General features: G+C 42.1%; 1 protein-coding gene across 1 annotated transcript in view; it reads left to right on the forward strand.

Annotated features, from left to right (window-relative positions):
- The window catches only part of DCC (DCC netrin 1 receptor), a 507,302-nt gene that overhangs the window by 248,021 nt on the left and 232,971 nt on the right, over positions 1-26,310 (forward strand). Inside the window, exons 10-11 of the mRNA XM_040419605.1 lie at positions 2,961-3,117; positions 20,508-20,662. Coding sequence (XP_040275539.1) covers positions 2,961-3,117; positions 20,508-20,662 — 312 coding nt within the window. The remainder of the gene's footprint in view (positions 1-2,960; positions 3,118-20,507; positions 20,663-26,310) is intronic.

Genomic DNA, 26,310 nt, shown 5'->3' on the forward strand with positions numbered 1-26,310 from the left:
TTGTAACGCCCATAGAAGTGAAAGGAAGATTTTGGGAGTTGTAGGTTCAGAACATCTGGATCCTTGTTGTAGGCCATCACTCCTGATCATGGGGCTCTAAACTCTAGGTTTCCCACCAATCATCACAGTCCTCCCCCACCAGTCATCATCAGAGACGTGTCTTGTAAGTTCTTATTGAATGGCAGCAAGCAGAGCTCTTAAAAACAATAAGAAATCGATACAGATAGATTAGGCAATGATGTATCTTTTTGATATTCATTGAATGAACGGCCTTCACCATATCTCCCAACCGTCCTGTTTTTTTCAAGAGTGCACTAAAAAAGGCACCTAAAAGGGAGCAGAACTTTAGTCTGAGGTGGCCATTTCTAGATGGTTTTGGGGGGGGGGGGGGGGGGGGGAGGGAGTTAAAATGTCCTGTTAGTGGGGATTTAAATGTTGGAAGGTGTGCTTCAACCCTGATGATGCTTTAACAGTGGAGATAGGCCGAATCACCTGCAGGACCCTATAGTCGGTGCCCTTTCATCTAATCCCATGACAATCTTGACCAATCCTGTCTTTAATCATGGAATCTTATACTTGATTGGTTCCTTGTATATCCTACACACCATTATTTTAACCCCCAAATTGAATTTGCTTTAAATTTTGACAAACACAATTCACTTAAATCACTCCGGACACCATGCAACAAAGATGGCAACATTTATGACCCGACTTTATGGCTCACGGGTGGCCTATGAATCGGGATTACGGAAGCCCTGCTTAAACCAGTCTGTTTCTCTCTCATCCTTACTATGGAAGTCACTAAAAATAAAGAGCTTGTGATAGCTGTTATTAGCCAACGTTTATTACTGCAATTTTCTTTAAAGGGAAACTATTATTAGGCTCATTTACTAGTAAAATGGTAAGTGGTGGCTTCGTAGAATGGGACAGGTGTCGGTGGCAGCGGAGGAGCACATTCACTGGGATCTTAGCAGGAGATTTCCGAATTAGTTCAGGATGTGGAAATTCAAAATGTTAGGAGATGAATTTTCTATGAGGCATAAGAAGGACTTATGTCCAGCTGACGATGCCATAATCATCCAACTGCACCACTGTTATACTCACATTCTACCTCATAATAATCGCCAGTGTAATTATTTACAGTGCCAGGAAAAGCCGGGTTACCCCATCTAAAAATGTAAATTAATCAAGTTGTTTAGGTTAAAGAGGTAGTAGTTTCTTCCCAGGCGCACTAGAGTAGTAGAGGATCTTCTGATGGGTCCCCAAGAGTCCAGAAGAAGACAACCACATTTGGAGGAGACTTTGGAGACCCCCACTAGGGTCTACTGCTTATAGGATGATCAGTAATAACCCAATAGATCTTGATGATATGTCCTGTGAATACAATGTAACAACTGAGACCCCAATGTAATTATAAGTGGACGTCTCATGCTCTGTATGGAGGGTGGTATACAACCAACATTTGAAACCCAAATTGTAGGCACTTAAGCCCTGCCCTGTACCTAATGGGAATGACCCCAGATTGACATGAGCACCCCTTTTTAGTCAATTTAGTGTAAGCAGAGTCCATTGCTTGGTCTGGTTCAAATTAACATGAGTTGGAGTCATTTTAACTGGTGGCCCCAAGGAGCCCCAGTCCAACACAATGTGTCTAAGTAGGGTATGAGATATTAGGACATCATATAATGTGGATTTAGATTTCCTCTGTTAGCCAGGGTAGAGCAAGTGCTTTGAGCAAATCCCACTCTAGAGAACTATGGCTAACCATACACATTCGGTGTTGACTGTATAGCTGGCAACAACTATCCCCCCCAAGCCAGTATTCCAGTGCATGCTGGGCTCGGCCAAGCATTCATGTGTTCTGAATGAGGAGAGAGGAGAAGGCAGCTGTCAGACACCACTGGGTATATTGAAATCCAACTGCCTGATCCTTTTTTCCCTTAACATATTCCAGCAGGGAAAAGTTGTAATACCGCCATAACACATTAGTTAGGCTGTTGGTCCTACTGAAATCGAAGGGTTCAACTAATCCAATGTTAAGTAAACGGTTGTCATAATACTGCATTGGGAATATTAAAAGGGTTCTCCAAGACCAGGGGCCATTTTTGGTATGGTTAGGAAAGTTAGACCACTGTCATTGGTGGTCCAGTTCCAGTCTCCCTTCTTGTCTGCCTCTGGTACCCACTGGATCAATACTGTGACATGCCTTACCCACTCATGTCACCACTAAGGCCAATTTTTGTCTGTGGACAGCATGTCACACCTTCGATCCAGCAGATACCAGAAGTGAGAAGCAGAAGGGGGCTCAGCACTGGAACCAGAGCGCTGGTGACAGGTGAGTCTTTTTTTTTTTATCCCTCCACCCTACCTGACCATATCAAAAGGGGTTCCCTTTTCCGGATTAATTTTGGTTTTGTATCTCTTAGATAACCAGTAGTGAGAAATTAGCTCCAGGTTATTCTCTGCAAAAAAAGTTCTATGTTTATTAACAATATTTGGATCATGACGTGGCAAGAACTGTCTAAGACCTCTGCTTGCTTTCAGTGAATACAAATAACCATATTTTAGCTTAAGAAACTGTAAAGCCCTCCTGGTCTGAGGCTACTTATTCACTCAGTATTTGCTACAATGTTTCAATCTAAGCAAACGTCTCATGTCCTAAATTTCAGCTCTGATACACTGTATAACACTGAAGTCATGTGACTAGGACTAGATCCACATGGGCATTTTATTTGTGATGGGTAGCAATGAATATTTCCATCCACTAACAAAAAGCGGAGGTCTTGAGAACAGTAAATACAATAAATGATCTATCTGAATGTTATATTGATGATTTACTTTGATTATCATGTGTTTTAATCTACATGTGTTCCTGGTCCATGTTTGCCCTGTAGTAGTTTTTACCCCCACACACTTTCCTGCTGAACCCCTCACCTTTGTATCACCCGCTTCCCCTACAGCTGTTCCTAGTTCCAGTATCCTTCCCTCTGCTCCTCGAGATGTGGTCCCTGTTTTGGTTTCTAGCCGATTTGTACGTCTAAGCTGGAGGCCGCCAGTAGACACAAGAGGGAACATACAGGCCTACACCGTCTACTTCTCCAAAGACGGGGCTCACAGGTACGTCATTTTTAACTCATATTTCACCTTGTTATGTGATGTTTTATGGCTATATTGTTTTATCAGTATGATATATATTGGGGATTCACTCTTAGCACCAGCACTTTTCCAGCTAGAAAATCATTGGCCCTCCTAGGATGATTCGAGATGGAGAAGTCATTGTGGTCTTCATAGCCTAGTTAGGAACGTTCCTTACTTTATGTTGCGATATTGTCACCTTCAAGATTTTAGCCTGCAGCAGCCATAACATTCTTACTTCAGTCTGTAGCATGGTGGGTCAGTTCTATATCAGTACGACCACCTTGTAGAATGATCTGTAGGTCAGTGTTAGGGCCTATATAAGGACTGCAACCACCAGACCCCACATGGTTCTTCTGGGCAGTATCTAAATTAGGTTTAGTGGACCCCTGTGGGTTTCGGATGTTACTATAGACACATAAAGATATTTTACTGTAATTCAGAGAAACTACCGCAGTTACTTTTATAACCAACATTCTGGTTATAAAAATGCTCCAGTTGTGAGATATTATCTTTATTTAACAATAATAGAGCCCGTCTGGTGTTTAAGCAGTATAGCAATGTGCATGTCCACCTTCTGAGGTGGTCAAAATGCCAAATTCCATCCTTGAAATACCACTAGCCTTATGTACTGTTAAAAGCTGTGACAGTTGCAGGAAAAGAACTGCAGCAGAAAGGACATGCTCCCTGCGCTGTAATAGGGAGAGAGCTGCAGCATAAAAAACAAACCATCTGAGCTGTGATTGGAAGAGAGCTGCTGCAGAAAAAACACACCCTCTGAGCTGTGATAGGAAGAGAGCTGCAGCAGAAAAAACACACCCTCTGAGCTGTGATAGGAAGAGAGCTGCAGCAGAAAAAACACACCTTCTGAGCTGTGATAGGAAGAGAGCTGCTGCAGAAAAAACACACCCTCTGAGCTGTGATAGGAAGAGAGCTGCTGCAGAAAAAAACACACCCTCTGAGCTGTGATAGGAAGAGAGCTGCAGCAGAATAAACACACCCTCTGAGCTGTGATAGGAAGAGAGCTGCAGCAGAATAAACACACCCTCTGAGCTGTGATAGGAAGAGAGCTGCAGCAGAATAAACACACCCTCTGAGCTGTGATAGGAAGAGAGCTGCTGCAGAAAAAACACACCCTCTGAGCTGTGATAGGAAGAGAGCTGCTGCAGAAAAAACACACCCTCTGAGCTGTGATAGGAAGAGAGCTGCTGCAGAAAAAACACACCCTCTGAGCTGTGATAGGAAGAGAGCTGCAGCAGAAAAAACACACCTTCTGAGCTGTGATAGGAAGAGAGCTGCTGCAGAAAAAACACACCCTCTGAGCTGTGATAGGAAGAGAGCTGCTGCAGAAAAAAACACACCCTCTGAGCTGTGATAGGAAGAGAGCTGCAGCAGAATAAACACACCCTCTGAGCTGTGATAGGAAGAGAGCTGCAGCAGAATAAACACACCCTCTGAGCTGTGATAGGAAGAGAGCTGCAGCAGAATAAACACACCCTCTGAGCTGTGATAGGAAGAGAGCTGCTGCAGAAAAAACACACCCTCTGAGCTGTGATAGGAAGAGAGCTGCAGCAGAAAAAACACACCTTCTGAGCTGTGATAGGAAGAGAGCTGCTGCAGAAAAAACACACCTTCTGAGCTGTGATAGGAAGAGAGCTGCAACAGAATAAACACACCCTCTGAGCTGTGATAGGAAGAGAGCTGCTGCAGAAAAAACACACCCTCTGAGCTGTGATAGGAAGAGAGCTGTTGCAGAAAAAACACACCCTCTGAGCTGTGATAGGAAGAGAGCTGCAGCAGAATAAACACACCCTCTGAGCTGTGATAGGAAGAGAGCTGCAGCAGAAAAAACACACCTTCTGAGCTGTGATAGGAAGAGAGCTGCAGCAGAAAAAACACACCTTCTGAGCTGTGATAGGAAGAGAGCTGCAACAGATTAGATACAACTCCTGGCTGTCATAGGTAGTGTGCTGCAGCAGAAACGATACCCTCTGAGCTGTGATAGGGAGAGAACTGCAACAGAAATGACACAAACCCTGAGTTGTGATAGGGAGAGAGCTGCAGCTGAAAATTCACACCCCTGAGCTGCCAGCCTGAAGAAAAGCTAGTAGAGCTATTTGAGCAAAGAATGGGGAACAAAGAATGAGGAGATCTCTGGATCCATGTGAGGTACAGGGCTGGTTCTAGCTTTGTTAGAAAGAGATTGTCATGCTATATGATGTTTGACATTAATGTTTACATTATTCATGGGATATCCCCTTTAAATAAAGGTAAAATATTCCCATATGTGAAATTTGGGGGATTTTTGCCCAAGGCAGCTGTCATGGGGGCTTCAATTACTTTAGGATATAGGAATGAGCTTGTCAGACTGCAGCCTTCTTCATATAAAATAGGCTAAAGGCTCTTCAGAGTCCACCAGTGATTGTAGGACTATAGGACCGTGAAACATCCTTGTTATAGGACTTTGGGACCTCTGTAGGAATTTTATATTTATTTTTACAACTCGGTTTACGTGCTTTTCCTACAGACATATCCGGCTATAATCCCCTAGTTCTACACCCTTTGACAAATATGTGATTGTATTCAGTAACTTTTAGTTTGTTTTTCATGTTCCTTTAAATTCCGTTAGTGATGTGTAGCCTCAGTGCCTTAAATGAACAGTTTGCTACCATTTGTTTGATTGCTTTAATGTATCCCAATGATACATACGTAGGAACTGTAGACACAGAACTGTAGGAGATTTTTTTAATCAAGAGCTATTTAAAAGTTGTTTAGTGACCCATTTTTCATGTAGGGGGCGTATACAGATCTCACAGGGCCCCATAGCAAAACTTACTATGGGCCCCCCACCTTGCCCAGTTTTCCAATATGCATGCGTCAATCATTCCCAGGCAACCCAGAACGCAAGATGCGATGATCGAGTTTTCTGACGAATTAAATTTTTCTTTTAATTAGAAGAAATGTAAGTTAAATTGTAATTTAAAAAAATGGTACCGTCCACCTTACCCACTTAATCTGACTTACAGTGGAACAGGGGCTTAACAACTATGGCGCTCATTCTGAACATATTTCTCAATATATTTACACCAGACAAGTGGTATAAATACATTGATAAATCTACTTTTATCTAAAAGCTGTTTGCCTTTAGCCACCACTAGGGGGAGCTCACTGCATAGGAATTGATATACTTACTTGATCTCTTTGCACTGAGCTCCACCCAGTGGCCACTACATAAAAAAGGTTGTGTAGTTTGCCTACACTGAAGGTACGTCAATGGCAACAATAAATAAGGAGATGTAAAAGTATTCATACCCTCTGCCACTGTAATACATTATAGAAGTAGTAAAATGGTTCTAAACTGATAATGCTTTTTGTATTTGTTAAAAAGGAAAATGCTTTTAATGTTTAGTTCGGAGGATTTTATAATCTTCAAAAAAAAAAAGAAATTAATTACTTTGTTTTTTATTATAGCCTCCAGCAATTATTTTGATTGTCAAATATTTGCAGTTAGCTGGTTATAAAACTATTCAGCATCTTTTATCCAGGGCGCCTATAAATATGCAATGCAATTACATGCCGGACGAGTTGTATCAATATGTTTATTCAGAGAGTTCAGTAATTCTTGTCTCCAGCACAAACCATGTGTAAGAAAATACTATGGTCCTGGTCCAAAACCACAACCAGCAGACTCAGAGACTTAGGGCTCATGGACACGAACGTATTTTTTGTGTGTCCATTTCGATTTTTTTGTGGGCCATACGCGGAACCATTCACTTCAATGGGTCTTAAAAAAAAAAACTGAATAACTCTGTGTGTATTGCGTTTTTGAATGGACGATCTGCAAAAAAGATAGAACATGTCATATTCTTGTCCGTTTTGTGGACAATTATATGCATTGTTACAATGGAGCCACAAAAAAGAACGGATACAATACGGTTGTCACAGGGAAATAATCCGTATTTTTTGTGGATCTGTGTTTTGCAGACCACAAAATACATACGGTCGTGTGCATGAGCCCTTAACCAAAAAGCTAAGGCTACCCTTCTGTTCTTCACCAGATCATGCAGCAAAGCAGGAAAGACTTGGCTGCTGGGGACCCAGGTTAATTCAGTGGAGTAAGGTAGAAGAAAACTGGTGCGAGCTCACTAGAAGCAGACCTATCAGAATGTTTGGGGGTGCAAGAGTGGTAGACAAATGGCCAGAACAAGGAGAGACATATAGAGCCAAAACAGAAGATGAGAGGTTGATCCGGAAACTAGCCATTGTCTGAATACCAGGAAGATCAGTAGAAGCTAATTTAGCAGACAAGTGGTTAATCCAGAAACTAGCCAAGGTCGGTAGACACAGGGAAAACAAGCAGGTCTAGAGTCCAGGTACAATGCAATGCAAGCCAGACTGAGCCAGGACACAATCACCAGCAGCCTGGCAGTGACTGAGAGGTAGTCTTAAATCTCCTGCCTAGTTCCGTCATTGATAGGTTGACCACTCGGGTCTTGACTGGTCAGCATGACAACCCTCTCAGCACAGCCATGCACAGAATTTTGGCTGGGTAAACTTCTGACACCAAGTTTTATAAAAGAAGAAGAATGTATACATTTGCAAACAGGAATCAGTTGCTTCATGGTATTATTTACAAGGAAGAGTAAAACAATTTCATTTTTGAAAATAGTCTTTGTTTAAAATATCTTACCATAATGTGCATACAGCTCCTATTCAATCTCATGTGTCTCCATGGTAACAGACTACAGAAAAGCCAAGTGTGCAGTCTGGTCATTAAGCGTTACCTGTTTCCCTCTGCTGCATTTTTTATTGTTCGGAGGATATTATGAAAAAACAGAGTGAAGTAAAAAACGTGGCACCAGGATCAGACTACATACAAGGTGTTTATGTAGTCTGTAGCCATGGAAACACAGACATATACATAGTAGCTGTATGCACAAAATGATAGATTTTATTGACGACTGTTTGCAAGATTGAAAAACAATGTAGGAGTATTGAAAAAGTTCAAAAAGTATATATATCCTTTAGGGATCATGCACATGACCGTATGTATTTCGCGGTCCACAAAACACAGATCCGCAAAAAATACGGATGACTTTTTTTGTGGATCTATTGTAACAATGCTTGTCCTTGTCCGCAAAATGGACAAGAATAGGACATGTTCTATTTTTTTGCAGAACGAACTTACGGACATACAGAAATGGACGGCACACAGAGTCATTACCGTTTTTTTTTTTTTTGCAACCCCATTAAAATGAATGTTTCCACATATGGGCCGCAAAAAAACAGAACAGACAGAGACTCAAAATGCACAAAACGCGTATGTGTGCATGAGCCCTTAAACTAATGCCATTGAGCACAGTTTTTGAAAATGTTTGTTCAAAGGCGCCTCGAATGCTCGTTCATTGGGTGAATTCATCATTTATGTGGACACCTCGGTCATCGTTTCGGGGCAGCAGATCGCGCTGTGTTAGCTGGGATCCCATAATGCACTGTGCCGTGATTTTCTTCTGTACATATCAGGCCATTGTACAGCCTGGTGCACACAGAACTTTTCCAGCAATACACCACACCAGGGCACACTGGATCATGCTTGACCTATACAGTCATGAACCAGTAGGGGGCAACACAAGGACATGAAATCTTGCAGACTAGTAGGGACTGAGCATGAAATGTAAGATTTTGCAGCCTGAGGTGGATACAGAGTTTTGAATGCAGCTCTGAATGTGAATGGAGTATCAGACGTCTTGTAAGTCAGGATTAGTGTTGAGCGGGATTTAGAAATATTCAGTTCGGCTGCTTTGTACGTAGCGGGCGGAATGACGGAGAACGGAGATTGCGCCGCCCCCCCTTCCACATCATAGAACCTCTCAGATGCTGCCTTCATCGCTGATCGCGGTGTGAGTGATGACGTCATCACGGTGGCTGGCCTGGTGATGTCATACGTCGCCGCGCACGAGATTTTTACGTGGGACCTTCGCTCTCAAATGGATGAGGTGAGTATGTTTTGGATTGTTTTCTAACCGCCATTTCAGGGAAAATTGATTAGTTGCCACGAAGCACAAAGAAATTCGGCTTCGCCGTGAATCTAATTTTTCCGGATATTCGAATCGAAGTCCACTTCGGATAAATCGATTTGCTCAACCCTAGTCAGGATGAATACAAGATAATTAAATCTACGTATATTCAACAATTGTGCGCAGAAACTGAAAGGATACAGTGCCTTTGCGGCGTGTAATAACGACATATTATAATGTTCCGAGCGCAGTCTGCATCTAAAGGTCACATATTGCAATAACTTGATTAATTCCAAGTGATATTAATTATCTCCGGGATAAAACAACGGAGAGAAAACTTCAGAACCTCGGACAGATACATTGTTTCTTTTCAGTATTCTCCAGTAGTCATTATTTTCTTGGAGAGGAAGGTTTCATGTAAGGTCGCAGCACCTTGGATTTGAAAAGTCTGAAAATCTTGTTTGTTTTAAGCAGACACCAGTAAAGTGACTGGGAGATTAATGGCTTTTTTTTTTTTTCCTTTGCATCAGGCGTCCAATTTGGTCTGCAAACTGGGTTGTCACGACATTTCTGAGGTCACCGAAGTTCGCAGAAACTTTATGTTTACACAAGTGTTTCATCATTTCTTATTTTTATGTCCTCATTTCTTTTATTTTCCTTTTTCTTTTTTTTTTGTAGCATAGAGCGCTTGTAATAAGTTTTCGTGCTTTTTTTTGTTCTTTTTTTTTAGCCAGAATGTTTTAGCCATTTTTTTTAGATCTGCATTTTTCGCGGATTTTCGTCCACATCTGTATGTCCGTTTCGGAGCCCCCGCAAAAAAGAGAGAACATGTCCTATTCTTGTGCGTTTTGCAGTCAAGATTAGGCATTGTTACAATGGATTCACAAAAAAAAAAAAACGAATGCAACGCGAACGCATCATCAGTATTTTTTGAGGATCCACATTTTGTGGAATGCAATATACACACGTGTGAATGCACCCTTAAAGGGATTGTCAAGGATTTGAAAACAGCACCACTTTCGTTCGTGGCCATATCTCGTATTGCACGCCAACTCTGTTCACTTGTACATTGCAGTATCAGAGAGAGTCCATAGAAGGAGTGATAGGTTGTGTGTCCTATCAGCAAGAAGGGCAAAGTAGGTGACTGGGAACCATGTAATGCCACATTTCTCCTGCAGGGGCAACAGTGAGCTAACATGACCTTCCCTGGCAAAATCATTCATTGCTGATGTCTCCAGGACCCTACAGTGATAACAGAGCTAACTTCATTTAAAGGGCATCTATCAGCAGGATCAACCTTATCAAACACAGCCATAATGAATAACCCTGCTCTAAATAAAAACATACCTTTCTTCCCCAATCAGTTTCTGCATAAATTAATGTTTTTTTTTTTATATATATACAAATTAGAGCTTAAGTGCACTAAGGGCAGGCTTTAGCGCCTCCAGTCTACTTCCCTGCACAGTTTCCTCCCCACTTGATTGAAAGGGCCATGCATTAAGGTGAAGGGTGCAGCACTGCAGAGTGGAGGAGGTAAGGGGCACCAAATAGATAGGGCCTGCCCTCAGTGCACTTAAGCTCTCATTTGCATATAAAAACATTTATTTATGTAGAAATGGATCAGCAAAGAAAGTTATGCTTTTATTTAATTAAAGGTCAGTCCTACCTGATTTGCATATTTATAAAAACACCACCTTCTCCTAAACACAGCAACAGATCAGGGAAACGAACGGTATGTTTTTGATCAGCAGGGTCAGACCTACCAGGCATTATGGCTGGTTTAATAGGGTTGACCCTGCGGACAGATGCTTTTAGCTTTGCAGGGTTATAGATATGATGCTGCAGAGGTTTCATTTGCAGTCCTTTGCAAAAAGAAACAAAAATGGAACAAATTTATCAAAAAAATATAAAAATATTCAAACCAGCACCTGGATCTGAATACTTTTGTAATTGCATGTCATTAAAAATTGTGTATAGTCCCGAAGTTATTATATAAAATCTCTCTGTACAGCGCCACCTGCTATTTGTTCTTTTTCTTATTTCTTTGTCCTCACTGAGATGGCCGCACATGCTCAGTTCCATCATTAAATTGCCTCCTGAGCTGTGATAGGCAGAGCATGGACACGCCCCCTACACTGCAGCAGAAAGGACACTCCCCTTCAGCTGCCAGCTTGATATAAATCTAGCAGAGCAATGAATGTGGAGATCTCTGGATCCATGGGAGGTACAGGGCTGGGTCTAGCTTATTTTTAGAAAGAGATTGTCATATCCTGTATGATGTCTGATTTTTATTTTTTACAATATTCATGGGATAACCTCCTTTTTAAGAAGTGATTGCACATTTATGAACCACTGATCGCAGGAAGGAATGAGTAACATGTGTTGAATTCCGCAACAGTGCCACCCCAGGGCAAAATGAAGAATTACACAATGCCTATGAAAATGAATGAAATCTGTGTAACACATGGATATTCCGGGTCCTCCAGAAAGATAGTCGCTCTCTGAACATGGGACTGCACTATCTGAACTGAGGATGGACTAATGGGGTATTTGGAAATGAGTTTTACGGCCAGACAACCCCTCCCAATAAACAGAAGTTGAAGAGCGAGCTCATTATATATAGGAATACTGCATTAACATTCCGAACATAATACCAGGCAAACCCTTTGTAAATCACTGATTAGAAATGGCTGCTGTTGGAAGTTGTGGCCCGCTTACAGAATATTTTATATTGCCCCATTTATTTCTACCCTCCAATAAATACGTGTCAGGAAGTTTATATCAGGTAGGGAAAGCGGAGACTCCGGTGACATTTTTCTACTCCCTGCATTAAACCATTCATATAATCAGTTAATAGGGCTTTACTTGACATAAGCAGTTAAGCAGGCCAAAAATATTAATTATTCATTGTGCCGACAATGAAAAATATGGTAATGCTACAATGTATTACTGGGCACATGCATTATTTTGGTTTGCACAGCTTAAACTGATGTCAGCTTGAAAAATTACAGGTCAATCCTTTTATGTCTAACACTAAATTAATTGAGGAAATATGCACAGATGCTAAAGAACAGCTATTATTTCTGTATGTTCATTTGAGGATGAAATACATTAACCACTACACAGATGATTTACCGTCCACTTCAAGCTGGGCTCCAATTATATATTTCAGATCTTCTTTAGTTAGATAGATAGATAGATAGATAGATAGATATCAGATATATAGATGATAGATAGGAGACAATTAAATAGGTCCACAATACAAAGCATGGAAAGATCTATGCCCGCTTTGTGGACTTTAAGAAGGCCTTTGACTCAGTGTGGCTCCCGGACCTATTCCTGAAACTTCTCGAAAGTGGAATAGGAGGAAAAACGAATGATGTCATCAGAAGCTCTTGCACTGAGAACAGATGCAGCGTGAAGGTAAATGGGAGGAGAACGGCTTATTTCCGGCAGAACCGAGGAGTCAGACAGGGCTGCAGCCTCAGTCCAACCCTGCTTAACATCTATATCAATGAGCTGGCTGTGGCTCTGAAGTCTTCCTCAGCACCTGGTCTCACCCCCCATGACACCGAGGTGAAATTTCTCTTTTATGTAGATGATCTTTTGCTACTATCGCCAACTGAGAAAGGTCTCCAAGATAATCTGAAAATCCTGGAGAAGTTCAGTAACACGTGGGCACTGCCCATCAATCCAAAGAAAACCAACATCATGGTGTTCCAGAAAAGAAACCGGAAAGCAGCCGGTTCTGCTAAACAACTGTCTGCTTTCAGAAACCGACAGCTACACCTACCTGGACCTAGAAATCAGCCAATCAGGGCATTTTAAGAAAGCCATGGGAACACTGAAAGACAAGGTGAACAAAACCTTCTATGCCATCAGAAGGCGTCTATATCATCTCAAGGCACCAGTGACCGTCTGGCTTAAAATCCTTGACACCATCATCGCCCCAATCCTCCTTCATGGCAGCGAAGTCTGGGGCCCAGACACATACCCAGACTGGGCAAAGTAGGACTATGGGCAAACAGAACTATTCCACCTAAAACTCTGCAAAAACCTTCTCCAGGTCCACAGGAGCACCTAAAACAGCGCCTGTCGAGCAGAACTGGGCAGATTCCCACTTTACATCCAGAAGAGGCGCTATCATTCAGAGCCCATCTGCATAGCAGAAGTCCCCAATCCTACCATCACAAAGCCTTGCTACACCAAGAAGCCCCAGAAAGATGAAGCACCCAACAACAAGTCACCCAAACCCAGCCTGCCCAAGCCACCAACCAGTACAGCCTGGTAAAGGGGGAAATCCAGAGGACGATACACAAGGGCAAAGAGGAGTATATCAGCATCTGGAGGAGCGACATACGAACATCACAGAAGCTGACAGTATACCAGAGCCTGCAGAGGGAGTACAAACTGGCCCCATATCTGGAGAAACTCTCCAACCCCAGAGACTGACAGCTCTTGAGCCGGTACAGACTGAGCGCCCACAGCCTGCTCATCGATTCCGGGCGTCACCAACAGAGGTACATGCCGAAAGAGAGCAGATTGTGCCAGCAGTGCGACCAGGAGGGCGTGGTGGATGAGGCTCATTTCCTGCTGTGGTGCCCCAAACACTGAGCAGTGAGGAATTCTCACTTCAGGAGACTGTCTGATCTCTGCCCAGACTTCACCTCCATGGAGGAGGAAGAGAGACTCTCCATACTGCTGGGGGAAGAGGAGAACACAGCGGCCACAGCAGCACAATATATTACTGCCTGCCATGGACTGAGAGATGCCTGATATACCGTGGACTCCTATATCCCCACCCTGGATTTTCCCCATTCCCCAACCCTACCCAAATATTTCCCACTTGCTTTGGCAATGCTAAAATGTATTTAGTCCTGCCAATAAAGCTTATTTGATTTTAAATTGATTTGATTAGATGGATAGATAGATAGATAGATAGATAGATAGATAGATAGATAGATAGATAGATAGATAGATAGATAGATATGAGATATGAGATAGATAGATAGATAGATAGATATGAGATAGATTAGATAGATACAATGCATTCGGAAAATGTCTTCAGACCCTTTGACTTTTTGCACAATTTTGTTATGTTGTTGCCATGTGCTAAAATAAATAAATAAAAGATCAAATTTGTCACCATCATTCTGCACTCAGTCCCCAATAATGAGAAAGTGAGAGCAGAAAGTTTGAAATTTTTGATAATTTATTGAAAAAGAAAAACTAAAATCTTGCATTGACATAAGTATTCAGACCCTTTACTCAGGACTTGAAGCCCCTTTGGCAGCGATTACAGCCTACAGTCTTCTTGGGGATTATGCCACAAGGTCTCCACACCTGGATTTTGGGATTTTCTACAGTTCTTACCAAGCTCTGTCAGGTTGAATGAGAACCATTGGGGATGGCCATTTTCAGGTCTCTCCAGAGATTGGGTACAAGTCAGGGTTCTGGCTGGGCCACTTAAGGAAATTCACAGAGTTGTCCCTAAGCCTCTCCTGTGTTGTCTTGACTGTGTGCTTGGGGTCATTGTCTTGTTGTTGGAAGGTGAACCTTCAGACCTGAGGCCTAGAGCTCTGGATCAGGTTATCTCTATTCAGCTTTCCCTCATAACTGATCAGTCTATCTGTACTCCACAACATGATGCTATCATCACCATGCTTCACTGTAGGGATGGTATTGGGCAGGTGATGAGCAGTGCCTGGTTTCCTCCAAACATGTTAGGCCAAAAAATTCTTTCTTGGTTTCATCAGACCAAAGAATCTTGTTTCTTACAGTCTGAAAATCCGTTAGGTGCTTTTTTTTGCAAACTTTTACGGAGTAGAGGCTTCTTCATGGCCACACTGCGATTGTAAATGTGCTGCAACGAAGAGCCATCTTGATTGAAGACACCGCACAAAATTTTGCGCGGTGACATGATGATGTCATCACGCTGGACGGGAGCAGTCACGTCATCACTGATGACGTCACTGTGCCTGGCCAGTGCGGTGGCATGATGACATGACACGTCACCCCACGTGAGATTTTACACTGTATCTTCAATTGAGATAACTGTGACGGCTTTTCCGCGAACAAATGGATGAGGTGAGTATGTTTTTTGGGTATTTTGTCGCCATTGCAGGAAATGGAAATTGCGGCAAATCGAATTTTTCCTGAAACTGAGATTGAAGTCGATTTGTTTGGCTTCGATTCACTCAACACTACTACTGGTGATTTACCTTCATTGCATGCGTTGTACCCTCTGTGATCAGCTACATAAAGAAGGAACGCTGCAAGTAAAGGGGATTTACAAATGAATAGACCTTAACATCAAATCCTGGCATAAAATGATTTGTTATTCTGCTTCTTCCAGTTCACGGAGAGAAACATACCGGTAATCGGGTCTCTGCCACCTTGAAACAGCTAATTAGGTGTCTGACATATCTTACCATCATTAGCAGTTGTACTGGAGCGGTGTAATTACATTGTACACGTATGTGAGATGATCTACAGGCTCCGCTATAATGAAGACTCTGCATTTGGAGTTTCCAGGAACAAAACCTTCAATCTGTCTCTGTTGGAGTGGAAGATTTCAGCAGGACCTCTTCTCACTACATATCCAGTGAATTATAGACTAAGGGAGAAAATGATAGCGTAGCCTTAAGCTGCGGTAGGCAGATCCCATGCTGGTGCATTGTGCGTTACATGTGCGTCCCATAGTGAGGTGTTCGTTACTGTAACGCCTCCTATTCTTCCGTTGCAGAGCCAGACGTGAAGCGTAGGCTTTAAGCAGACATGGGTGAACAAAGTAGAGATGAGAAGGCTGTAAGTTACAGTCAAGTGTAGAAGTTTTCCCTTATTCATGTAAGTTTTGCTTTGTTAGACAACTGGTATGTCCATAGTTACAAAATCAATATGTCCACTGTTACTGAACCCAATATAGCCACCATTGCAGAAACTAAGTAGTCATGAGCGAAGTATTGGAAAATTTGATTTGGCTGCTTTGCCAAATTTTACAAAAAAATTGCTTCTTGATGAATTATTTCGTCACGAATCTCATTTCTTTGTAAGTAGTGGGTGCAATGACAGTGAGTGGCGATTGCACTGCCCCTCGTCATTGTAACCCTCATAGTTGATTGTGGCATCTGGCAGTAATAACATAATGTAAAATAAAATAAAATAAAAATTCAATCCATTTGATCGCAACGGGCCGGCCGCCGCCATCTTGATCTAGCAGAAAATCTCATGCTGCCCGTGATAACATCATCACATTGGCCAGCATGGTGACATCATAGGTCACCGCATATGGGATTTCATGCGAGATCTTCAATCAAGACAATGATGGAGGAGGTAAGGAAAATCAATTAGCTACCATGAAGCACAAGGAAATTCGGCTTTGCTGAGAAACTGATTTCCCCTGAAATTCGGATCGATTCGCTGAACACTAATATCTACCACTGTAGAAACCAATATGGTAACCATTAATGAAATAAATATGCCCACCATTGCATAAACCAATATGACCTAAAGCAAATATATCCATATCCACCATATCAGAAATTAATATGTCCACCATTCCAGAAGCCATTATGTTCACCACTGCAGAAAAAAAAGATGGTGACCAGTATAGAGCCAACATGAACACCATTTTCAAAAAGATAAGTCCTCCATTGTAGAAACTAATATATTCATCAGTGCAGAAACCAATAGGTCCACCCTTAAAGAACACATTATGGCCATTATTGCAGAAACTAATATATCTATCTTTCAAAAATTCAGCATGGCTATCATTGCAATGTCCACCATTACAGAAACCAATATGGCCATCCCTAAAGTTTTTTTGGGGGAATTTTATACTGATGACCTATCCTCTGGAAAGGTCATCAGTATCTGATTGGTGGGGGTCTGTCACCCGGGACCTCCGGCTTCAGCTGTTTGAGAAGGCAGCGGCGATCCCACTTAGATGGGGTCCCATTATGCCATAAATGTCTATAGTGGTAAAACTTCTCGACTTTTAAATGGATTGTTCTAAATTTCCTCAAATGCAGGAAATCCCAAAAAATATCTAATGCCTTGTCGCTGTATTGTCCACTAACTGTTATGGAACATTATAGCTTTAGGGGTGAGACATCACTTTAGACTGTATCGACTGGACAATGAAGTGATTATGAAGACCATGATATGATGGCCATGGGCAGGATTGAAGGATAATTTTGCAAAGTATGTCTCTTGGAGGATTGGGAACCTCTATGTTTTACATTTAAATGGCCTAATGTAATGTCACCTGAGCCAAGTTATAGGGATTGCATACTGGGCATGTGCCCCATAGCCTCAACCACCTGGAATCCTTAAGAAGGCCTTCATTATCTTCTTCTGCACTTGAATTTCTGCTGAACAATTTATACTAGGACTTATTCACACAGTGCAGTTTGTTGTATTTTTGTGCGAAATACTTGTATTTTTTGAATTGTGATCAGAAATACAATAAACCATAGTGTCTAACCACTCATTCCTTTTCTCCACTGCTCTACTTTCAGTTCTTTTAAGTGCTGAGTTCTGGGAAGAAAATTCCCAATTTAGACAGACCAATCATAGAGAAGAAGTCTTACATGGTCTTTCTAATCAAAAAACATCTGAACTTAAAGGGATTGTCTCCCCACAGTACCCATCATTGTAAAAAGTAATATGTCCACCAGTCAAAAAAATCTATATGTCTACTGTTACGGAAAGTGGAATATGGAATACAGCAACCATTGCAGAAACAAAGATGACCATATCAGAAATTAATATGTCCACTATTCCACCAACAGCCATCATTGCAGAAACCAATATTCTTGCCCAATATACTTTCCTTCCCCTGTTCTCAGCATCAGTGCATCCTGGCAGGATGTTTACATGTAGAACTTCCTGTTTTCATCAGCTTCCTGCTAGGTTTTGAAATAAATCATGCTTTGCTTTGTAGTGAGTCTCAGGGCTTGCACTACACAACATTTCTTCTCCCTGTATATCTCCCCTCTTCAGGTTACAATGTCTCAATGCAGTGATGCTGAGAACAGGGAAATGAAAGTGCTTATATGAAAAACAAGTATATGGGGCTAAAATATGCAGTGTTTGGGGTACTTTGGGCAGGTGATAAAATCCTTAAATATGCTCTTGAATGCCACATTGCTTCTTCAAATCCGCTGGTTGATTACAGGTAACTTAGGAGGGGGGGGGGGGGGAAGTTCCAGCTAGCAGGATATTGTGGGTCCACATTTCGAAAAATGGTTGCTGAACTGGAACAGCCCCTTTAATGATACATTTTTATCAAATATAAAAGTCGAGGAGAAATAACTTTACATTTCTGACCACAGTCAAAGATTTGAAAAATATTGACTTATTTAGGTGCTCTGGAAAAATTCTCACCCCTCAGGGTTGCATTCAAAGAGAAGTCAAATCCTGTTGACCTTGCAAAAAAAGTGTTCTTTTCATATAAGCAAGATCATGTTATGTCAGGTTTTCTCTAACAGAGATCACAAGCAGTAAATGGAAAAGTAGGATGTTGTATCTTCTATTGAGGCAGAGAAGCTTTCAAATCCGAGCTGACACGTTGGTTTCTTTACCCGTTCCTGTCACTTGCGATGGCAAATGTAAGACATCCGCTATCAACACGTGTTTAGACAGTCAAAACATTCTTCTCCCATGTTACATTGTAGTCTTACGGAGTCTGCACTCGTGATGCTTCCATCTAATGTTACATAAAACAGATATATCCTTGTCTCAGAGCATTCTAAAAATACCACCGAGTACTTCCAAGAGTCCCATGTGCCTTTCTTATTCAGAGAACTCTTTTCTTGTCCTTCCTCATTAATTCACTTGAGTAGATGTTGGCAAGACGAGTCCCTGAATAGGAGGCTTGAGTAACGGGAGCACATGTTTTATGGTCTACTTGGATGGTAAAAATAATAGGAGAAAAGTAAATCCAAGATTAGGAGATACGTAAATCCATTCCTTTTAATATTGTGGGCCTGGATGATACCTGGGCAACACAACGTTCAGGCAGGGAATCTAGAATGTAGATATGCATAGCCAAGAAGAGGCCACATTGCAAGTTCTAACGAGCCCCATTATGGTGGTAGGTTTTGCATTAAATTAAAAGGACACTTCCATCAAAATACATTTTTTTATCATAGTGTAACTGACCATATGTACATAAGTATACCGATGAAATAAACCAATGCAGCACACCCTGTCTCCAAAGGCTCTATATACAGTATAGCCTCTATGGTATGCATGCCTTCAATTAAAGTAACACTGAAATGTGGACAATTGGTGGAGCTTAGAGGACCTGTTGCAAACAGAGTAGTAGGGGAGCGCTCCTGCAAAAATCAGTTGCCGTACATCGGTTGGGCACTGGTGATATCCTAGTAGCAGATGAAACTGCAACGGTAGCTTGAATTCAGATTTATACAATGAATACAATGATCTATAAAGTGATGAAGTGGCAAAGAGTGAGGATGGGAGGAGAAGAAACCTAACCAAGACTATTCTACTGCCTCCGCCAAGACTTGAAGCCTACACACTGAACACTGCAAAAGCATGGACACATGCGGCCAGTGGCATACCTTCCATGGAGACAGACCATGCGACTGCTATGAGCCCCAGCGCTGAACTCCTTCCTCTCTTTCTGATGTGAAAACACTGCATTTTCATGCTGTCACCACTAGGAAGAGCTCAGTGCAAACACATTATTACAGCTTTTATTTCAGTTCATTGTAACTGCATACATTCCTATGCATTGAGCTCCCCCTAGTGGTGACTTCAAAAAAACAGCTTTGTAATAGAAAGGAAGCAGAAATTTTTCCATGTATTTATGCAAGGTGTCTGGCATTGAGAAATATGATGGTCAGGTTGAGAGCCATATTTATGAAGCACCTGTTCCACTTTACTGACATAGAAGGTGGATAAGGCCGGGGGTGACTTTTTAAATTACATTTTTTGCTATTAAAATTGTGTCCACTTAATAATAAAAAATAAAAGTAAATTCATCAGAAATCTGGGGCATCGCTCTTTGCATACTGCATTTCCTGGGAGTGATTGATGCACGCGTACTGCAAAACTCAGTGGGGCCCGTACTGAGTTTGAGATCTGCGTACCTCTGCATACAGCTGACACAGAACTGAGAGTTTTCTCCAGAGAACTAGTGTTTGTCCACTGCTCATGCCCTAGTATTTTTTAATTACCCATTTAGGCAAAGGTCTCCAAACAATTGGCAGGATCCACAATTATTATTTTTTTTACTTGTATAGTATAATTTATTGTTCCTTCTTTTTTTTCTATTTTTACTTTTTGTGTCTTGAAGGTAATAAAATATTGTTTTTGTTCTCCTCTCAGGGAACGAGCATTGAACACATCACAGCCGGTGGCCTTGCAGTTAACAGTGGGCAATCTGAAGCCAGAGGAGACTTACTCTTTCCGTGTTGTAGCCTATAACGAATGGGGGCCCGGAGAGAGCTCACAGCCAGTCAAGTTGGCTACACAACCAGAGCGTAAGTACACAGTTATCATATACATTGTGATTATTGTGGTGGAACATAAGGCAAGGTCAGCTTTTCATGAACTTTGTCTTCCACTCCCCTACCTGGGAGGAATCAAAAGCATCCTGATGGCCCTAGTGCACAAACAAAAGCTCATAACTACTGTGACACTTACGTAGATAGCACAGGATGTCATTTTATGTTACAGTCTACATTGGATTGCCATTCCAGGTCAGTGGTAAATGATATTGGACAGAGGTGACAACCAATATGGCTGCACTTTCCACAACAAAACGGTATGTTTGTAACTAAAGCAAAAATACCGTAATTACAACATTTGTTTAATTGCTCTAACTTCCAACTTAGTAATATTTATCCATTTTTTAAATTATGGCCGTAGAATCCCTTTAAAGACTTCATACATGGATGCTTTTCTCCAGGGTTGGATTGAGAGTGGTTTGGGCCCAAAGGCATTAATGGTCATGGGATTACCAGCCAACAAAGGAATAATACACTTGAACAGGGTTAATAGGTGTTGAACCATCATTTATATCATGTATCAGGTGAAGGCCACTGCCTGACCTCTTATTTTTCTTTTTCTATTGGTTGGGGTTACAACAATGATCATACTCCCACCAATCATGCGTTAATGGTTTAGATGGTCCTGATGAGGTTAAAATAAAAGAAATCCATTCCCACCTACCGGTTACTACTGGTCCCCACTTTCTGGTCCTAAGAAATCCTTGGAGATGCCTGCTCAGCCAATTACTGGCCAAGGCAGTGACCCTCCTCAGCCCATGATTGGCTGAGTAGTTGTTTCCAGGTATTTTTGTGCGCATACAGAGCAGCAGGGACTGGTAAGAATCGGAAAGGCAGTGGTGGGGGGTCGTTGAGGGTGAATATGGTTACTTTTTTATTTTTAATCCACTTTGAGTCACATATAAAAAAAATGTATAGCTAGACAATCACTTTAATTTTCAGTATCTAAGTCAGGGGCTGTGGGCCATTTGTGTTGGCGAAGGACCCTTATGGTGGCTGGTAAGGGTCCCATGTATTTGTGAAGGACCTCTATTGTGGCTGGTAAGGATCCTATGTGTTGGTGAAGGACCTCTATGGTGGCTGCTAAGGATCCTATGTGTTGGTGAAGGACCTCTATGGTAAGAATCCTATGTGGGTGAAGGACCTTTATGGTGGCTGCTAAGGATCCTATGTGTTGGTGAAGGACCTCTATGATGGCTGCTAAGGATCCTATGTGTTGGTGAAGGACCTCTATGGTGGCTGCTAAGGATCCTATGTGCTGGTGAAGGACCTCTATGATGACTGCTAAGGATCCTATGTGTTGGTGAAGGACCTCTATGATAGCCAATAAGAGTTCTAAAACCATTACTGTGACATGTGACACCCAAATAACCTAAAAGATAAAATTATCTAAAAAAAATCCTTCAAATAAAAACAAACTCGGTCCTTGTATTTTTTTCCCTGAAAAGACGCTCACAGTTTAGACTGAAGATTTTTTTAGTCAGACCCGAAGATTAAATCTTCTTAAGCTCCCCTTCCTATGATGTATAATTTTAACCAAGACCAATAGGTTGTGAGTTCAGTAGCTGCAGACAGAAGACACGCGCATCTTTCTATACCCCATACAGAGAGATTAAGATACAGTACATCATTTATTTCCAATTTTCCACTGCTTCAGAATGTAAAAAGACGATTGTAACTTCGTACGGCTGATTTTCTTTTTTTTTTCTTTTTTTATGTAAATGTTGAATAGTTTGCTCTTAGGATAAAAGTATTAGACATTAAAAATTCTACATGAATGTTCTATGCACCCACACAAGAGATTAATGGTGCGGCTCTGTGTGGTGTCCGCCGTGTCGTCACTTTCTAAATGTGCAATAATGGTAATTATTAAGAAGAACAGTATTCATCTCTACAAGCTCTACATTATAACTAAATACACCGCCATCTCTTGTATCAGCCTAATCCTTCTGACATTCATAGAAACATGCATAGCTGACTGGTAAACACAACGGAAATAAAGGATAAAGTAGTAAGAGATAAAAGTATAGTCATAAAGGAAATGTTTAGTTATAACCACTAGGGACAAGTTCACAAACCCTGTCTATTATTAATTTAGATAGAGAGCGAGAGAGAGAGAGAGAGAGAGAGATAGGTAGATAGATAGATAGATAGATAGATAGAGAGAAAAACAGATAGATAGATATTAGATAGATATATATGAGATAGATATATAATAGATGGATAGATAGATAGATAGATAGATAGATAGATAGATAGGAGCTAGATAGATATGAGATATATAGATAGATAGATAGATAAATAGATAAATAGATAGATAGATAGATAGATAGATATGAGATAAATATACACTCACCTAAAGAATTATTAGGAACACCTGTTCTATTTCTCATTAATGCAATTATCTAGTCAACCAATCACATGGCAGTTGCTTCAATGCATTTAGGGGGGTTCTCCTGGTCAAGACAATCTCCTGAACTCCAAACTGAATGTCAGAATGGGAAAGAAAGGTGATTTAAGCAATTTTGAGCGTGGCATGGTTGTTGGTGCCAGACGGGCCGGTCTGAGTATTTCACAATCTGCTCAGTTACTGGGATTTTCACGCACAACCATTTCTAGGGTTTACAAAGAATGGTGTGAAAAGGGAAAAACATCCAGTATGCGGCAGTCCTGTGGGCAAAAATGCCTTGTGGATGCTAGAGGTCAGAGGAGAATGAGCCGACTGATTCAAGCTGATAGAAGAGCAACGTTGTGGCAAACCTAGCCACTTACAGAATGTCTTTCTTGTCTGTACCTCTTCACCTCCCACCTTTTCCTGTCCCATTGTTTCCCCAGCAGGGTGTTGTCTCAGGGACACTGGGAGACCTGTGTAAAATAGCTGCAGTGTCCTCCCTCAACCTCCCATCAGCCCTTGCTATTGTCTGACCCCACTTTTCCTTGTACCATAGTAATCTATGTATTGTATGTAAATGAGGCTGTTGGCAGTTTGAAACCAGGTGCGCATGCCTAGTAAAGTCAGTTGACTCCCAAACTGTGTGTCGTCCAGTCACTGGGGAAATTGTCTCTTGGTTATTGACCTGCTTCTTCAGCTACAAGGGGATTTAAGTGAAGATATTGAGGGTATACCGTGAAGCTCCGCAACAAACGTTGACTGAAATAACCACTCGACTACAACGAGCCGCCAAGGGGTGGATGGAAGCGGCACGGGTCACCACTATGGAAGAGATGTTCCAGTTAATAGTAATGGAGCAGTTTTTTAATGGACTAACCACAGACCTTCAAAATTGGGTACGAGATCGCAAACCCCGTACCCTACCAGAGGCAGCCAAGCTAGCTGACGAGTTCCAAGACACCAGGCGAGATCAACGCACACCACACTGGACCACGTTTGGATCTACCACCCCTCTGCCAGCAGTGACTACCTTGGCTCACCCACGACCAGCCGCGAGCCACAACCCGTACCCTGCTAGGTACAATACCCGACCACCGATCCGCTGCCACACCTGCAACCAACAGGGGCACATCAAGAGAGACTGCCCACGTAACCGACCTCGCCAGAACTGGAACCACCAGGGTCCTCCTCCACCCAATCGGGCTGCAGTACACTGCTGCCAAAGAGAATCTGTGCTCCCTAAGATAGTAGTCTGGACCCCAGAGTGTGAGCAGGCATTCCAGCAACTAAAAACGGCTCTTGTGAATTCACCTGTACTTTCCGCCCCTGATCCAACTAAACGCTTTCTCGTCCACACAGACGCTTCTATGTTCGGATTGGGGGCAGTACTGAGCCAAGTCGGAGAAGATGGCGGCGAGCATCCAGTGGCTTACTTAAGCAGAAAACTTTTACCCCGGGAAGTAAGCTACGCCGCCATAGAAAAAGAATGCCTGGCCGTGGTGTGGGCCCTTAAAAAGCTGCAGCCCTATTTGTACAGACAACCCTTTTCCTTACTCACAGATCACAACCCGTTGGTGTGGCTGAACAGGGTGTCAGGAGACAATGTCCGGCTGCTGCGCTGGAGTTTGGCGCTGCAGCCTTTTGACTTTACCATCCACTACCGCCCTGGGAAGCAAAATGGCAACGCCGACGGGTTATCCAGACAAACTGAACTTGAAAAGTGATCTGTGAGCGCTCCTCCGGACATCCCCAAGCCGATCCGTTGGGATCAGACTGTGTATGCCGGCTTGGTTCTGGGGGAGCATTGTGGCAAACCTAGCCACTTACAGAATGTCTTTCTTGTCTGTACCTCTTCACCTCCCCCCTTTTCCTGTCCCATTGTTTCCCCAGCAGGGTGTTGTCTCAGGGACACTGGGAGACCTGTGTAAAATAGCTGCAGTGTCCTCCCTCAACCTCCCATCAGCCCTTGCTATTGTCTGACCCCACTTTTCCTTGCACCATAGTAATCTATGTATTGTATGTAAATGAGGCTGTTGGCAGTTTGAAACCAGGTGCGCATGCCTAGTAAAGTCAGTTGACTCCCAAACTGTGTGTCGCCCAGTCACTGGGGAAATTGTCTCTTGGTTATTGACCTGCTTCTTCAGCTACAAGGGGATTTAAGTGAAGATATTGAGGGTATACCGTGAAGCTCCGCAACAAACGTTGACTGAAATAACCACTCGTTACAACCGAGGTATGCAGCAAAGCATTTGTGAAGCCACAACAGGCACAACCTTGAGGCGAATGGGCTACAACAGCAGAAGACCCCACCGGGTACCACTCATCTCCACAACAAATAGGAAAAAGAGGCTACAATTTGCACGAGCTCACCAAAATTGGACTGTTGAAGACGGGAAAAATGTTGCCTGGTCTGATGAGTCTCGATTTCTGTTGAGACATTAAAATGGTAGAGTCCGAATTTGGCGTAAACAGAATGAGAACATGTATCCATCCTCTGATGGATACTTCCAGCAGGATAATGCACCATGTCACAAAGATAGATATATGAGATAGATATATGATAGATAGATAGATAGATAGATAGATAGATAGATAGATAGATAGATAGATAGATAGATATTGTATACAGATAAATATTGCTTGAAGAAAGTCCCAGTAAAAGGATTGAAACTTTTCATGGTTGACTAAAGGACAAACTTTTTTGCTGCATGTGGAGGTGCCAAAGAATAATTTCTTCTACAGATAACAAGATATAGCTAGATTGATGATCCATAGATAGATATGAGATAGATAGATAGATATTAGATATATAGATATTGCTTGACATTAGACTTCTTATCACCTGTGACAGGTGGTTCTGTCGCCCCCATCCCATTCAGGTAGACAGATCAGACCACTCCACACAAATGGCCGTCTATACAATCCTGAACTTGATAAATCGGCCCATTGTTCAGCAGTTCAGGGATGCGTTCAGACTATAGGTATGGCGTAGATCATTGTCATTTTCCTGAGTAACTTGCTTTGCCGGCATTGTGGAATCGACGCCCTCGTGGTATTAATCACCAGCTGTTCTTTGTGCTTTTTGGGGTTGTGACAAAAGACTGATCAATGCTGTGCGATCAATAACATTACCTAAAGCTGTTAAGTCTATCATTACTGGTAATACCAGGCAGCAAAGCATTGTGGGCCTTTTCAACTCCAGTGATGAAGAAGAAAGGGATTGTTAATG

Source organism: Bufo bufo, chromosome 2 (assembly GCF_905171765.1).
Source record: "Bufo bufo chromosome 2, aBufBuf1.1, whole genome shotgun sequence".
In the NCBI taxonomy this organism is placed as follows: domain Eukaryota; kingdom Metazoa; phylum Chordata; class Amphibia; order Anura; family Bufonidae; genus Bufo; species Bufo bufo.